The following is a 15127-nucleotide window of genomic DNA, read 5'->3' as shown; positions in this document are numbered from 1 at the left end:
ATGAAGACCACACGGGTTTAGTAGAATCCATTTGCCGTTTTTCAGTCTACTGCATGTTTCTCACATTAAATCCATCTATGAGTGCGGCCACTCACACCAGAGGATGACAAGTTACAGAAATCAGACAAACAGACTGATTGTCCACAGCTGACTTTTACACATTTGTGTAAAAATACAAAAAAACATCCCCTTCGATAGAGAATACTTATGTTTCATAACTGTGGCAGAGGAAATGCCACAAGCTTACGCTTGCTATGCAGTTATTTTAAAGCTTGGCGTTCAAGTTCTTATGCACATTATTGACACTTTCAATATACGATCATCCTGAGCACCAGTAAATAAAAACTTGAGATGATATCAGCCTACATGACTAGACCAGAGGAATTATGGACTGAGTGTAGTTGTACCACAGTAAGTGGGAATAGAGCTCATGTAATCAATTCTTTCCACACAGCATAACATCCATGACATTCTCATAGCCTCCACTCTTCTTATTTTCTATCTAAAACTAAATCTGAGAATTCTTATTTTCTCTTCTTATCTCTGCAACTGCATATTATTCCATCGTGTGGGCATCAGTCTGCACACACATGACGCATCCTTCACTTTAAGCAGTGAGAAGCTTTAAATGGCTCCTTTAATTCACTTATAAACAGTCTACCACAGCGACCGCCCTTTGCACTGGTGCTGTCAGGATCAAAGACAGGAGGATGGAGCGGGCTTGTCATCAGCTGATTCAGCCGAATAATACTTCTGGTCCGATCAGGCCGGGGCTCAGTGGCGTTTGTCCTTTACAGCTTTCTGCTCTTGTGTTTCTGCTGCAGCTGAAAGCAAAGGTGGAGCTAGCCAGAGACATAACAGGATGATGAGGTGACAGACGTGAAGGGCAGCTGAGCTGCTGTTAGTAGAGGGATAGGTGTTCCACGAAAGCTCGATCAGACCCAGGATCAGGACCCTGCATGCAAAAATAAAACAGTTTTTCATTAAGATGTGGCAGAGTGTTCAGGGAGGTGCTATGCTTCAGGACTTGTGATTCTGTCTCACCTGAGCAGATGGGCCAGCTTCTTGACACCTCCACTCCACAGCAGGTAAGGCAGCGAGTGGAAGTACCAGACGTAAAACTGGTAGTGCAATGAGCGACTGAAGCACATGCCAATGAAGTTACAGGTGAACAGAATCAGCACAATCTGTGATTTTCAGATAAGGACAAAAAAAAGGCATGTCTGGAAGATCATATGAAAAAATCTGCTAAGCATTGTTTTACCATGTCCTGTGTCCTGTAAAGAGAATGTTCAAAGCAAAGCTAATTTCAGGTGCTCACTTGTCACCAGGTTTCCCACAACAAGTAGCACCACAAGTTTTTTTGTTTTTGCAGAGTTTTGGAAGAGAAAACCTTCTTTTCCTGTGACTCTATGTCTGTCTCCTCTTGAATACAGTGGAACTTTAAGCGCTAAGTTTTTGGTTCTCTGTCCAGAAATCTTGACCCAGTTACTCAAAATAATTAAGATCCACAAATCTTGCTGAGAAGAGTTTTCTGTATGATTTTTTTCATTCTGTCAACAAGGCCTGCAGATTCATATTAACATCTAACAACAGACTTACTTAAAAATATATTTCACATTAAAGACAGGAGTAGATTGAAATGGAACAAAAGGATATGATCCACAGTGCTTTTCTGAGCTGGGATTTTCCTCTTGCCTGGTTCCTTTAGAAGTTCAAAGATGCTTTCTCCTGGTCTGGTGCCACAGACAGAATATGGTTATTTGCCATTTTAGAGATCTAGGAGGTACGTGTGTATTAGTAAAACATAAAAAGGTTTCCGCTGCTGACTGATGAGAACCCTGAAATACCAACAACCATTTAGTGCTGTTACTAGAAATCAATTGCATTTCCTTGTGGCCTAAATGTCTCTGCAGAGTATAAAGTAGTGACAATCCTGCTGAAATCGCCTTCCATTTTTTCATGACACCTGTCATGCATTGTCATAATGATGTGGTTTTGATCAGTATGTTATCATGCAAAGCATTTATAAATGTAAAAAGAAAACAGTGTTCCCAGTGTATCCCTGGCACATTCAAAGTCTATCTCACCTCTTCCAGCGGCGGAAGGCAAAGAGCAGCAGGGTGAGCAGATGAGCGGCCAGCAGGAGTAAGTGGAAGTAGCGATTCAAAAAGAGCCATTCTGGCAGGAAGCGCCAGTTGACCGTCCACTTGAACATGAACTGGCGGCCAAGATCAAAGGCACGGCTCATGTAACCAACGGGATTCTCTAGGAGGAAAGGGAGCCCCAACACAACCTGCCACATAAGATAAAGAAAGAGATGATGTTAGCAAAATACAGTCATTTGCTAAAATTTACTGTGGACAGAGTACTACAGTCAAGCTGTACCTGTTTTAATGTGTATATTTACCTGTATGCCTGCACACAGCGATAACTTGGGGATCGTCTTCATTAGACCAAACTCTGACAGGAGGAGGAAAAGTAATCCAGGGGCAAAGAGAAGCACGTTCATTTTCACAGATACTGCTAAACTGTCAGAAAGAGGAAAAGATTGAGTTGTAATTTCATCTTGCTACTCTCAGGAAAAATTAACAATGACAATGTAGAAGGTATGTAACACATTACAGATGTACAGGTGCCACTTGTTGATTTAGGGGAAGCCAATAAATGAGTATCCGCTTTAAAGAAGAGTGCACACTTGCCTGTAGAGGCCACAGCCCAGAGTCCAGTATCCATCTATGAAGAGATTGACAGCTGCAAACAGCAGCATCATGGCCACTGGGTCATTAAAGAGACGGAGCACAAAGATGGAGTGGATCCGATAGGATGCACAGCACACGAAGAAGAACACATAGGGAGGAACCTGGAGAAAAAAAAGAAGGAGATTTAATTATTTGTGAGATTAATTATTAGAAGAAACGCTAAAGAGATTAATTCTGCAAGTGGCTCAGAAAAAGAAGAGCTGCAAGTAGAGGAAAAGGGAGGTCTCAGTATTTTTGTGGTTCTGGCCCTGGAACCCAGAGCCAGATATGCAACAGAAAACTAATGAATTAATGTGTGAGAATATTCTGAAAATAACATTAAATTTTGTTTCTGTAGGGTATAAAAGTTGAATTCCATGAGCGTTTTAGCAAAATGACATGCTGCTTAATATATAGGGTTCCTGGCACATTAGTATTAACATTAGGCTCACCTTTTTGGTGCGATAGTATATTCTGAAGACAAGCAGCAGTGTGAGGAGGTAGAAAAAAGCAAAAATGTACTGGCCCAGACGGATGTTCACCCCATGGCCGGTAATGTAGTAGAGAGCTGTGAAGATGTAGACGAACCCAGCTGGGTACCTACAACAACAGTGTTCCAAATTATCTAGGAGACCTGCACTGAAAAGCGTGGTATGGAGAGAACTACATCATTTTGAAACTCACACCAAAGGGCCTGTGTCCCCTTTCAGCTGGGTGTAGTCATAGGTGCCATTGATAACTCCTTCCACTTCATCCATGTATGCTTTCCAGTCGATCTCAGTGTCTGCAGTACATAATAATATTAATAATAACGATGATGTGGATGTGAATATCTTGATGCATGCTCAATAGTCATGCTCAGTGATGACGATAGGTTCTGGAAAAGACAACTCAACCAGAACAAACAATCAATTTAAGAAGGAGAAAATATTATTGGTATTTTTCTGTTGCAGTTCCGTCTTGTATGTGGACGTGTAAAAAGTGAGCAGTTACTTTGCCTTTAGAAGTTTACTTCTTGTATTTACTATTGAAACAGCTACCTTTGGTTGTATATAGTCTTAAAAGTAATGGACGTTATTTGACGTTGGGAGAGAGTAAACCATTGTATTTGGTCATGCAGTGACAGTAAATTCCCTTTGACAGGTGGCAGGCAAAGCTAATACTTTTCTGACGCTAGCTACTTAGCCTTCAGCCGCGTTCAGATAAACGTCAAACTACAATAGCGTGCTAACTAGTCGACCAGCTACTTACATGCTACTTTCTGTATGACCCACACATTGATGCCGATCTCCAGGAACCACAAAACTGAAACCACCAGCAAGGTGTATTCCGTCTTGAACAAGAGCAAATACTTGTCCTGCCAAAGCGTATGGAGTTTCCCCCACAGCGGGGACGGGGAAACGGGAGACTTTCTCCGCACACCTCCAACTCCTGCCATGTCCGCGGCGTAGCGACGTGTACGCGGAGGCCGTAACTGACGCATGCGCCCAGACTTCGTCACGTGACAACTCTGTCACCGCACGTCAGATACACGGTGCTGCAGAGTGAATACTGGGAAGGTTTCGTTTCCTTTACAGGTATAAAAAACAAACTTATTATTAGTTCTAATTCTTGTTGAAATATATGTGTTTTATAAACTTCTAAGTGTTTCTTATATGACTGTTTAAAAAAAATCTTTAGAGGTCACTGGAGCCATGTCAACGTTAGCTGGCTAGCAGCTAACTTTGTTGTAGGGAAAACGATCAGGAGAATAACAGCATGTAAACATGTTTTAAAAGGCACAGCAAAGAAATGAAACTTCAGACAATGGAAATACATTTTATTCAAGCTTTCCATCAAATAACGTGTGACTGCAGCTTGTTGAAGTTTTGATTTTAATGTCAGAGTGATCAAGAACAGCTAAGTGTCCAAAATCATTTTCCTTCATATTATGGAGTCACATTTGTTTGTTTGCTTTTCCCATTTTTATTTGTTCTCCAACTTTTTCTAACTCTTACCTTAATAAGCTGGCTTGTCTTTTCTGTCATATTCTATTATATTTTTGAGCTCCTGAGTCACTTTGCTGTACGCTGCATCTTGATGTTTTTGCTGCTGGACTCCAGAAATAAATTTCACAGAGAAATTGTTGGAATAAATATGTCCTGTGCCTTTGATCAGACCAGAGAGAAATTTAGCAGTCTCATTGGCATCATTTTAAAATTCAATCGAAGCAGTTATGCAGCTGTTAATAATTTGTTGTTTCTTATGGTATTTCAACATAACCTCGTTTGTGCGTGGTGGCATTTTGTTGTGTTTGATTTTTGTATTATAATGTGTGTATGTATGATATAGATTGTGTATGCCATTGGGATGGGCATTGCTAACCAGCTTGGGCTATGAATGTTGTGGTATATTGCCTGGTTTATGTAACACACTTCGTCCTATGTAAAAATATGTAGAGGAAGCACACAGTAAAGATGCACAGATGTAGTAAAGGAGGACATGCACAGGGCTCATGTAACAGATATGGATCTAGGGAGGTAGCTAATCTGCTGTGGTAACCCCTAAAGGGAGAAGCTGAAAAACGAGGAAGACTACCTGTTACTAGCTTTTTATCAACATTAATCCCATATTTTTATTTTGCAGTGTGAAAACAAAAGACATGCTGGTGAGTCTGTATTAGAAGAAAAATAATGTTCCTCTTTATCACAAAAGGCTGCAGTTCAAAATGTATGGCAGATAATTAACACTGTACATAGTTAGAGAGGCAATATTATCAGTTCCTTTGTTATGTCCCACACGTACCTCAAATCAGCCAGTAATCACTGCCACATCGTGTAGGCACATCAAAGCATGTCACAACATAGCCATGAGCCCCGCAGCTGTGGGTTTACAGACAGGTGATTCTTCTTCTTCTTCTTTTGTGTTTGTGCAGGTGCTCTTGGAGCCGTTACAGGAGACACGGGGCCAATGGAAGGATTCTTCGTGACAATTTCAGAGGCAGCGTGTCTTGGAGTGAGCCTTGCTCTCTCAGGCTTCTCCTTCTACCTATATAAGAAGAGCCGAACAACAATAGACAAACTCAACGTGAGTTGTTAATTTTGTGTAATTAGCTTTATTGGAAGACTAAACCTCTAAGAAGCTTCTACTTCAAACCCCTCATTAGAGATTACAGCTCATATGTTTTTGATGGAAGAGTTAAGGTCCCTTCTCAGATGTTAGTAATTTTTTCAGAGATGTGAACAATTAATCTGGGTAGAGAAATAACACAACAGGATTTGGAGTAGTTTAAATGTATAAGGTGAGCCATATATCACAGTAACATTTAGTTTATCTTCACCATATTGCAATAGACACTGTAAAAACAAACTTGCATCGCTGTTATAAAGCTGTAGGTGAGAACAGTGAGCACATCTGTGGCTATATTGCACTAAAAAGTTAAGATGGAGAATTTGGACAAAAATGCAAAAAATTGACATTCTGAGAATAAAAACAAAATGTTAAGAATAAAACTGAAATAGTATTTTGAAGGAAAAAAAAATCAAACTTGGAAGTGTTGGCTCCATTTGTGCAAGAAGAAATAGTGGCAATGGACAGATGCAAGGGGGTGTTGTATCAGAAGATCAGGCTGCAACTGACATTTCACAGATGAAGGTGTAAGATACAGTTGGGCAAAGTATTTAGTCAGCCACCGATTGTGCAAGTTCCCCCACCTAAAATGATGACAGAGGTCAGTAATTTGCACCAGAGGTACACTTCAACTGTGAGAGACAGAATGTGAAAAAAAAATAATAAATCCATAAATCCACATGGTAGGATTTGTAAAGAATTTATTCGTAAATCAGGGTGGAAAATAAGTATTTGGTCAATAACAAAAATACAACTCAATACTTTGTAACATAACCTTTGTTGGCAATAACAGAGGTCAAACGTTTACTATAGGTCTTTACCAGGTTTGCACACACAGTAGCTGGTATTTTGGCCCATTCCTCCATGCAGATCTTCTCGAGAGCAGTGATGTTTTGGGGCTGTCGCCGAGCAACACGGACTTTCAACTCCCGCCACAGATTTTCTATGGGGTTGAGGTCTGGAGACTGGCTAGGCCACTCCAGGACCTTCAAATGCTTCTTACGGAGCCACTCCTTTGTTGCCCGGGCGGTGTGTTTTGGATCATTGTCATGTTGGAAGACCCAGCCTCGTTTCATCTTCAAAGTTCTCACTGATGGAAGGAGGTTTTGGCTCAAAATCTCACGATACATGGCCCCATTCATTCTGTCCTTAACACGGATCAGTCGTCCTGTCCCCTTGGCAGAAAAACAGCCCCATAGCATGATGTTTCCACCCCCATGCTTCACAGTAGGTATGGTGTTCTTGGGATGCAACTCAGTATCCTTCTTCCTCCAAACACGACGAGTTGAGTTTATACCAAAAAGTTCTACTTTGGTTTCATCTGACCACATGACATTCTCCCAATCCTCTGCTGTATCATCCATGTGCTCTCTGGCAAACTTCAGACGGGCCTGGACATGCACTGGCTTCAGCAGCAGAACACGTCTGGCACTGCGGGATTTGATTCCCTGCCGTTGTAGTGTGTTACTGATGGTGACCTTTGTTACTTTGGTCCCAGCTCTCTGCAGGTCATTCACCAGGTCCCCCCGTGTGGTTCTGGGATCTTTGCTCACCGTTCTCATGATCATTTTGACCCCACGGGATGAGATCTTGCGTGGAGCCCCAGATCGAGGGAGATTATCAGTGGTCTTGTATGTCTTCCATTTTCTGATGATTGCTCCCACAGTTGATTTTTTCACACCGAGCTGCTTGCCTATTGTAGATTCACTCTTCCCAGTCTGGTGCAGGTCTACAATACTTTTCCTGGTGTCCTTCGAAAGCTCTTTGGTCTTGGCCATGGCGGAGTTTGGAGTCTGACTGTTTGAGGCTGTGGACAGGTGTCTTTTATACAGATGATGAGTTCAAACAGGTGCCATTCATACAGGTAACGAGTGGGGGACAGAAAAGCTTCTTACAGAAGACGTTACAGGTCTGTGAGAGCCAGAGATCTTCCTTGTTTGAGGTGACCAAATACTTATTTTCCACCCTAATTTACGAATAAATTCTTTACAAATCCTACCATGTGGATTCATGGATTTTTTTTTCACATTCTGTCTCTCACAGTTGAAGTGTACCTCTGGTGCAAATTACTGACCTCTGTCATCATTTTAAGTGGGGGAACTTGCACAATCGGTGGCTGACTAAATACTTTTTTGCCCCACTGTATTTAAAGAATGACCATTTCGTGTAAAGTTTTATTCTGTACTTCTGAAACCCGTCATCCTTTTTATTCAGTTTTTAGCTGTTTATGTTGTGCACTTTTAGTCTTTCTGTGTTTCTTGATTACATCCTGATTGTTCTTTTAGCTCATGCCATTTGCATCTGTCTTGATGTAAATCCATGAGGATCTTTTAGGGACATATCTTTTCTTTTTCTCAAACTAAACTGGTTCTTTTGAAAGATTTACTATTACAACCAGTCATTTATAGAATTAATAGCAACACTGTGATTGCTAGCACTGCACAGAAAAGTACCCATTTACAGCCAGCTGATTAACACACACCAAAGACATAAAACCACTGGGAAAGCAAATGCATGACTTATTAATTAGTCAGTCTTATTTAATGTGTGTGCTCCATGTTTCCAGAATGCTCCACGGTTACCCATAGATAAAAAACTCAAGGACCTCTTGAAAGTTACTCCAGGAGCGTGTCTACAGTATGTCGTCATTGAAGGTAATCAGTCTTTTATTTGTTTTTGATAAGGAGTAGTACATTTATTTATTTTTTTAATCTGAAAACTTGTATACCGGCCTGCCTCTCATTCCCTGTTACTGTATGTGTGCTTGTATACATTTTAGGTGGTGTAAAACCAGCTGGAAAGCCTCTCATTAGTTGGCACAACATAGAAAATGTTGGTGTGCTGCGTAGATTCATGGTGAAAGAACACAGGCTGTTGTGGAATGGATTTTTACGTACATGGTGAGAACATCATCAGATCAAGCTGAAGTTCCAGTACATCTAACTTTTTCTACTTATTATCAGATATGCAAACTGTTTCTCACGTTACCTTTGCAGGACAGATAATGAACGACTCTTGCACGAAAACGTAGAGGCGGTGCCCTTTTTATTAGTGGGACTGGATAATACCGAAATCAGAGTCTTGTCGCCTTTACAGGCCGCTGGGCTGGACATGGAGGTCACATATGAGAAATTTCACCAGGTCAGTCACAGTTTGGGTGACCTCATGGGACAGTACTTTACTGGGGAGAAGCCAAAAGGTCAACTGGAGATCGAGGAAATGCTCAAAGTAAGTCATTCTATTCAAACTTGAATGAATTAGTGTTCACTTCATAAAGCCCAATTTGTTGTTAATATTAAAAATATATTCTTATTGATAAGTGCCACACCTTTTTTTTTTCAAGGTGGGGACAAATCTTACAGGTGTAGGCGAGTTGAATCTGGACACAGATGGCACTCTGAGTCTCCGACCCCCTTCTAACGGTTCACAGTACTTCCTGACCCCAGCGGACTTCGACACCCTGCAAGGGGAGAATGAAGACATTGCTTTTTGGTGGAAAGTGTTGGCCATTACTTCTGCTTTGGCAGGGGCAGCAATCATTTTCTGGGCCGGGTTACGCTACTACCGCCACCTTAAGGATCTCAGGGAGCAGGAACGGGAAAGAAGGGAATTTAACAGACTGCAAATTAATGTACCAGACCAGGACAACCTTCAAGACGTGGCCATGTGTGTTATTTGCCTCAGTCAGCCCCGTAACTGTGTCCTGTTGGACTGTGGACACGTGTGCTGCTGCCACACCTGCTACCAGGCTCTGCCACAGCAATATTGCCCTATTTGTAGACAGAGGATTGTAAGAGTGCTACCTCTATATCAAGTCTGACGTATTTGTGGAATCGGGTCACTTCAGTAGAAGCTTCACGTCTAAATTGCTTAACTTATTAAATTCAAAATTAAATGTGAGTCATGTTGTGAAAACATTTTGTCCATAATAGAGATTTGTTGTGGGAAATATGGGGATATAAAGCAAGTCAAAAAAATGTGTAAACTTGTGCAATACAAATGTTTGTTTTGCTCAGTGCTCATGTGCCTTATTTTACCATTTTCTGCCGAGTGATGGTACTTTAAAGTAAATAGAGTGATTATTTTATAGTGCTTTCCTACCCTACCTGAGCACTCAAAGCACTTTACACAACTTCTCTCATTCACTGGTTCAAGCACTTTTTTGCTGTGATTTTTCTACGTAGGTTCTTTCTCCCTAACAGTTACAGTGATTCGTACTCTGATGGATGAATCAGAGGAACTTGGGGTTAGTATCTTGCTCGGGGATATTTGGCATGCAGACTGGAGCAGAGTTCAGACAGTTTAATTTCCATTCTTGTTTGTATCGGAAATTTACTGAAACCCAAATAAATCTAATGTCGAGAAGTTTTACCCTTAGAGTGTATTTAAGTGTATTTAACACATATTTTAGAATCCGTAGTGTCACTTTTAATGTGTGCATGCACACTCACACCCAGTTTATTATGTATTATGTTTGTTTGACTTCTCCTTAATGCAAATATCTTATCAGCTGATCACATGACAGACACTCAATGCATTTAGATGTTCATACATGGCCGTACTGCTTGGAGCTGATAGGAAGGCCAAAGTAACTTGTAAAACAACTCCTTAGAACCAAATTATACAGAAGCGCATCTGAATGGACACATCCAACCTTGAAGCAGATGGGCTACAGCAGCAGAAAACCACACTGGGTGCATATTCTATGAACAAATAACAAGGAAGCAGGAAACAACCAAAGCAGGACAAGAGAAGGAAAAAGACTTAATCTGATGAGTTGTGATTTTTGCTGTGACATTCAGATGGTAGGGTCAGAATTTGGTGTAAACAACATGAAAGCGTGGATCCACCCTGCCTTATATCAGCTACTCAGGCTCCTGCTGATGCTATAATTGTGTGGGGAATATAAATCTGCAGCACCTGCAGGATGCTCTCATATCATTAGACCAAAATCTCTAAGGAATGTTTCCAGCACCGTGTTGAATCTATGCCATGTAGAATTAAAGTAGCTCTGAAGGCTAAAGGGGATCCAAGTCAGTGCTCCAGGAAAACTAAGAGTTATTCCCCTGGAGGCTTCGGTCAACCACATGCTGAATTAAGCCTCCTACAGGAGTTTCCCATTACATATTTCCACTTGATCAAGTCGACTGATTCAAAGCTCTGGGACACACGGGATTAAGCTCAAGTATGTACAGATCGCATCATCTTATATAAGGTCAAGGTCAAGGGTTAGGTAACTTTATTTATACCCAAAGACAAGGTAAATTTGCTTTACAGAAAAATGACAGCATTTGGCATCCCTTTAAAAAAAAAAAAAACACACACACACACATACCTAGTAAATATATAAAGCTCACTGTGGCACATATATAGTAATTTTAATATTTCGAATCAAAAACAGTTCTTATTTAATTCAGTGACAGCAACGGGGACAAAGCTATTTTTATAACGCTTTGTCCTGCATCTCGGAAATAGAAACCTCTGTCCTGAGGGAAGAAGCTGAAATTCACCCCTTAGAAGATGGGAACCATTTTTAAGGATTGATAAAGCCATCCTCTGTACCTGCTTAGAGTACAGGGAGGCTAAACAAGACTGTGGCTCACCTATCAGACGACTGGACCATCTCACTATCTGATTTAGAGTATTTTTCTCTGTGACAGAGGTCTGACCAAACCATGCCACCAAACAAAAGGATAAAACAGACTCAATAAAAAAATGATAAAACAAAGTTAAAATTTTTTGGTCAATGTGGAAATGAGCAAGTGTCCTAAGGCAATAAAGGTGCTGGTGACCCTTTTTACAAACTGATTTGCAATTTTGATCAAAGTTCAGTTTTTCATTTATTATGGTCCCAAGATATTTATATGATTGTACTTGCTCTATTTTCTGACCTTTAATTAAAGTGACTCCGTGCCCATTTTGTTGTTTCCTAAAATCAATCACCATATCTTTTGTTTTAGATATGTTCAGCTGGAGATAAGACTCCTCACACCACTGAACAAAGTCATCAATGACTGGACCGTGGTTAATTTCACCCTCTTTCAGTAAGCTGACAATAACAGAGTCATCTGCATATTTAATAATGACCCTGTTTTCATGTCTGCCCTGACACATATTTGTATAGAGAGTGAATAATAAGGGCGATAGGGCGCACCCTTGAGGAGAACCTGTGGAGGAGAACACTGGGTCAGACAGAACCCCATTTATTCTCACTCTTTGTGACCTGTCAGTTAAAAAATCTAAAATCCAGCCCACCAGGTTTTTCCTGATTTCAAACTGTTCTAAAAGTCTTTTAATTAAAATATGGGGCTGTATTGTATTAAAATCCAAAGAAAAATCAATGAAAAGAAGTCTTGCAAAAGTCCCTTTACTCTCTACATGTTTAAGAATTAGATTTAGTAAAGTCAAAAGTGCGTCCTCCACTCCTCTGTTGGGCCTATATGCAAACTGCATTGGATCCAGCTGATGTTCAGTCTCTTTCATAATCACATTTCTGATGATTTTTTCAAAGACTTTCATTACAACTGAAGTGAGGGCAACAGACCTGAAGTCGTTTAGAATTTTTGGACGACTAGATTTAGGGACAGGAACCACGACTGCTTCTTTCCAAAGAGAGGGCACATGTTGTGTTTGCAAGGATTTGTTAAAAATAACCTGAAATATAGGACTGAGTTCATCAGCACAAGATTTAATTAGGCGGCCACTAATATTATCTTGTTCACATTGACTGTATGAAAGGCCTTTTTAACATCGCTGAGTTCAATGATAAAGTGCTGAGTATCTCTCAGTTTCTGTTTCAGTTCCAAAATATCCTCGCTAAAATCAGAAGAACTAAAACGAGCATAAAACATGTTTAAAGCATTTGCAAAATCTCTGTCTTAATTAAAACCATCTAAAATGACCTGACTACTGCTCTGGGGATTTTGAAACCCTGCTATGGTTTTCATACAAGTCCAGGCAGACCCAAAATCTTTTGCAGCAAATTTGCTTTCAAGAAGGTTTTTGTAGCTCTGTTTTGCTTTCAAGATCTCGATTTTCATTTCCTTGGTGGCTGTCTGAAAATCGGCAACAGCCCCCTCTTTAAAGGCCTGTCTCTTTTTCCTTAAACAGGATTTGACGCTTTTAGTGACCCATGGCTTATTGTTAGCGTAGACTTACGGGGTATAATCATGTCTTTACAAAATACTGCATAAGAGCTAGTAACATCCACCAAAGCGTCGAGATCTTCTCCACAAGACTGAATAAAAACTTCCCAATCTGTACACTTAAAACATTCCTGCAAGGTAAGCACAGATTCTTCTGACCATATGTCAAAATCCTTAGTCTTTGTCTTCTCTCGTTTTAAGACAGTTTTATAGATGGGCAGAAGATGCACACAGTTATGGTCAGAAGATCCCAGAGGAGGAAGCGGGAGGGATTTATAAGCATTCTTCACCGATCCGTAACAAAGGTCCAACATTTTATCCCGTCTGGTAGGATAGGATACATATTGATACAGATTGCCCAAAGTTGATTTAAGGGAGACATGGTTAAAGTCCCCCATTATAAAGTTTGGTGCATCAGGAGAAAGCGCCTGCAGCTTCTGCACTACGTCTGAAATGATGCTGCAAGTGGAGGCAGGGTGAGCCTTCGGGTGAATGTAAACTACGGTAATAAAAAGTTGTGGAAACTCACGAGGGAGATAAAAAGGGCGCAGTGACACGGATAAAAGTTCAACATCTGGTGTACAAATACACTCTCTAACAGTCACAGCGCTACAGTAACGTTTGTTCACATACAAGCATACTCCCCCTCCTTGAGATTTCATACATACATGAGGTCCTTACCATCATACGGTAAGTTAAGTTGTAACAGTAAACAATCCTCAGCTGACTCACGGCCTCACTCACCTCATTGGAAACAAGCCAGCACAGTAGAAATCCAACCACAATGAAGAAGAAAGAATCCATGACGTTCTCACTGTTGTGGAGCGTGTGTCACTTTGTAAGAAAACTGTCACTTCTTTCAACCAAAACACATGCCAGCAATAGAACCGAAAAGAAATGGTAAAAACTTAAAAACTTAGGATGCCAAACTTAGGATGCCAAGCTCTCACTCACTGCCGGTCGCTGCGTGCGCGTGCGCATGCGCATGCGCCCTGTGACTGTAAAGACTTGGTGACCACCTGTTCATCTTAAACATCAGGAAAGTAGTTTTGTCTTGGCCCGAACAGGCACACATTTCACAGAACTCTAAAGATGGTAGGGGTTCATGTTGGGTTTTCTAAAAACACAAATGCTTTTTTACAGCACCTGGTGTCTGAAAAGACTCGCATATAGTGAATTATCAAGCACACTATTTCTGTCACCCCTAACCAGCAGTGGCTGTGACACGCCACCTCCAACCTTTTGCTTTTTTCCCAAGCATTGCCACAGAAAGACAAATGTTAACTAGTGTGTGTTTGAGGTGGAAGACGGCATGTGCAAGATGAAAAGTGCAGCATCAGGCTCAGGTCAAAGAAGAAACCGGGCAGGTGGATCCCATAAATCTTCTTCAGTGGTCATAAGCTGGACAAATACAAAGCTCTCTCAGCAGATGGCAGCTGTGGTTCAACAGGACCAGATTATTACTGCAATCTCTCAGGGCATGGGGGAAAAATGCTCTGTGTGTTTACTTCAATGAAAACTTGTATGTTTTTGTTATAGAAGATTGTCCAAATATGTGAGTTTTCGAATTAGCACTGCATGAGATTAACTGGGGCACAGATCATAGATCAGATCATGTTGTTGCACAATAAAAATGATGGAGGTGTCAGAAATGGTCTGGCCCTGGTTATTGTCTCAGATAGATTACTAAGAAAATGTTTTATTTAAAAATGCAGAAGGAGCAGGAGCTCTCCTCTCTTCAGGAACTCACTCTGCAGGCGGGGGAGATACAGGAGAGGTGGAGGAAGATCTCAGCCTGGGCGTCTATTGTCTCGTGTAGTCTGGAAGATGACTGGATGACGGGGTGGGTGCTTTTTTCTGTGTGGTGGGGTCGGGTGGGCTGTCCCGGGCTCTGTGGGGCCAGGTGGTGCTGCTGTACTGGGCCCCGGTCCGGATGGGCCTGGGCCCCCTTTCCCTGGCGGGTTGCAGAGTATGGGGGTGCCTACTGGGGTCAGTGGGGGAGCTGGCCCCAGGGAGGGGTCACTTGCCCCTCCCTTCCTTCCCTCCCCACCTCCAGCTGCCTCCCTCTTCCCGCTCCACCACAATCACCCACACATGCAGGGCCTTGGGGTATCACCAGGGTGCAGGGGAGGC

The 15127-nt window shown here is 41.4% G+C and overlaps 2 protein-coding genes across 3 annotated transcripts; one reads left to right on the top strand and one right to left on the bottom strand.

Moving 5' to 3' along the window:
• Positions 1-16: 16 nt before the first annotated feature.
• On the bottom strand, positions 17-4239 carry alg3 (ALG3 alpha-1,3- mannosyltransferase). The gene is made up of 9 exons (XM_085254110.1): positions 3993-4239; positions 3426-3525; positions 3194-3341; positions 2703-2863; positions 2411-2531; positions 2091-2296; positions 1661-1736; positions 1045-1190; positions 17-955 (listed from the first exon to the last, which is right to left on the bottom strand). Exons 1-9 carry the CDS (start codon positions 4222-4224, stop codon positions 775-777), a joined length of 1371 nt encoding a protein of 456 aa, XP_085110236.1. The 5' UTR covers positions 4225-4239; the 3' UTR covers positions 17-774.
• On the top strand, positions 4192-9867 carry mul2 (mitochondrial E3 ubiquitin protein ligase 2). 2 transcript variants are annotated; one of them, XM_085254112.1, is made up of 7 exons: positions 4261-4318; positions 5367-5388; positions 5656-5807; positions 8416-8503; positions 8629-8749; positions 8846-9077; positions 9193-9867. In XM_085254112.1, exons 3-7 carry the CDS (start codon positions 5691-5693, stop codon positions 9667-9669), a joined length of 1035 nt encoding a protein of 344 aa, XP_085110238.1. In that variant the 5' UTR covers positions 4261-4318; positions 5367-5388; positions 5656-5690; the 3' UTR covers positions 9670-9867. The 2 variants fall into 2 exon arrangements, with proteins under 2 accessions (XP_085110237.1, XP_085110238.1); XM_085254111.1 differs by lacking the exon at positions 5367-5388 and having other exon boundaries at positions 4192-4318.
• The last annotated feature ends 5260 nt before the right edge of the window (positions 9868-15127 follow it).

This window comes from Mchenga conophoros, linkage group LG18 (assembly GCF_057382185.1).
Source record: "Mchenga conophoros isolate Kocher_MC1m ecotype Shallow Benthic linkage group LG18, M_conophoros_male_GT1.1, whole genome shotgun sequence".
Classification (NCBI taxonomy): Eukaryota; Metazoa; Chordata; class Actinopteri; order Cichliformes; family Cichlidae; genus Mchenga; species Mchenga conophoros.
Note: the sequence above shows the minus strand (reverse complement) of the source record. Positions and strands in the feature narration are given on the sequence as shown.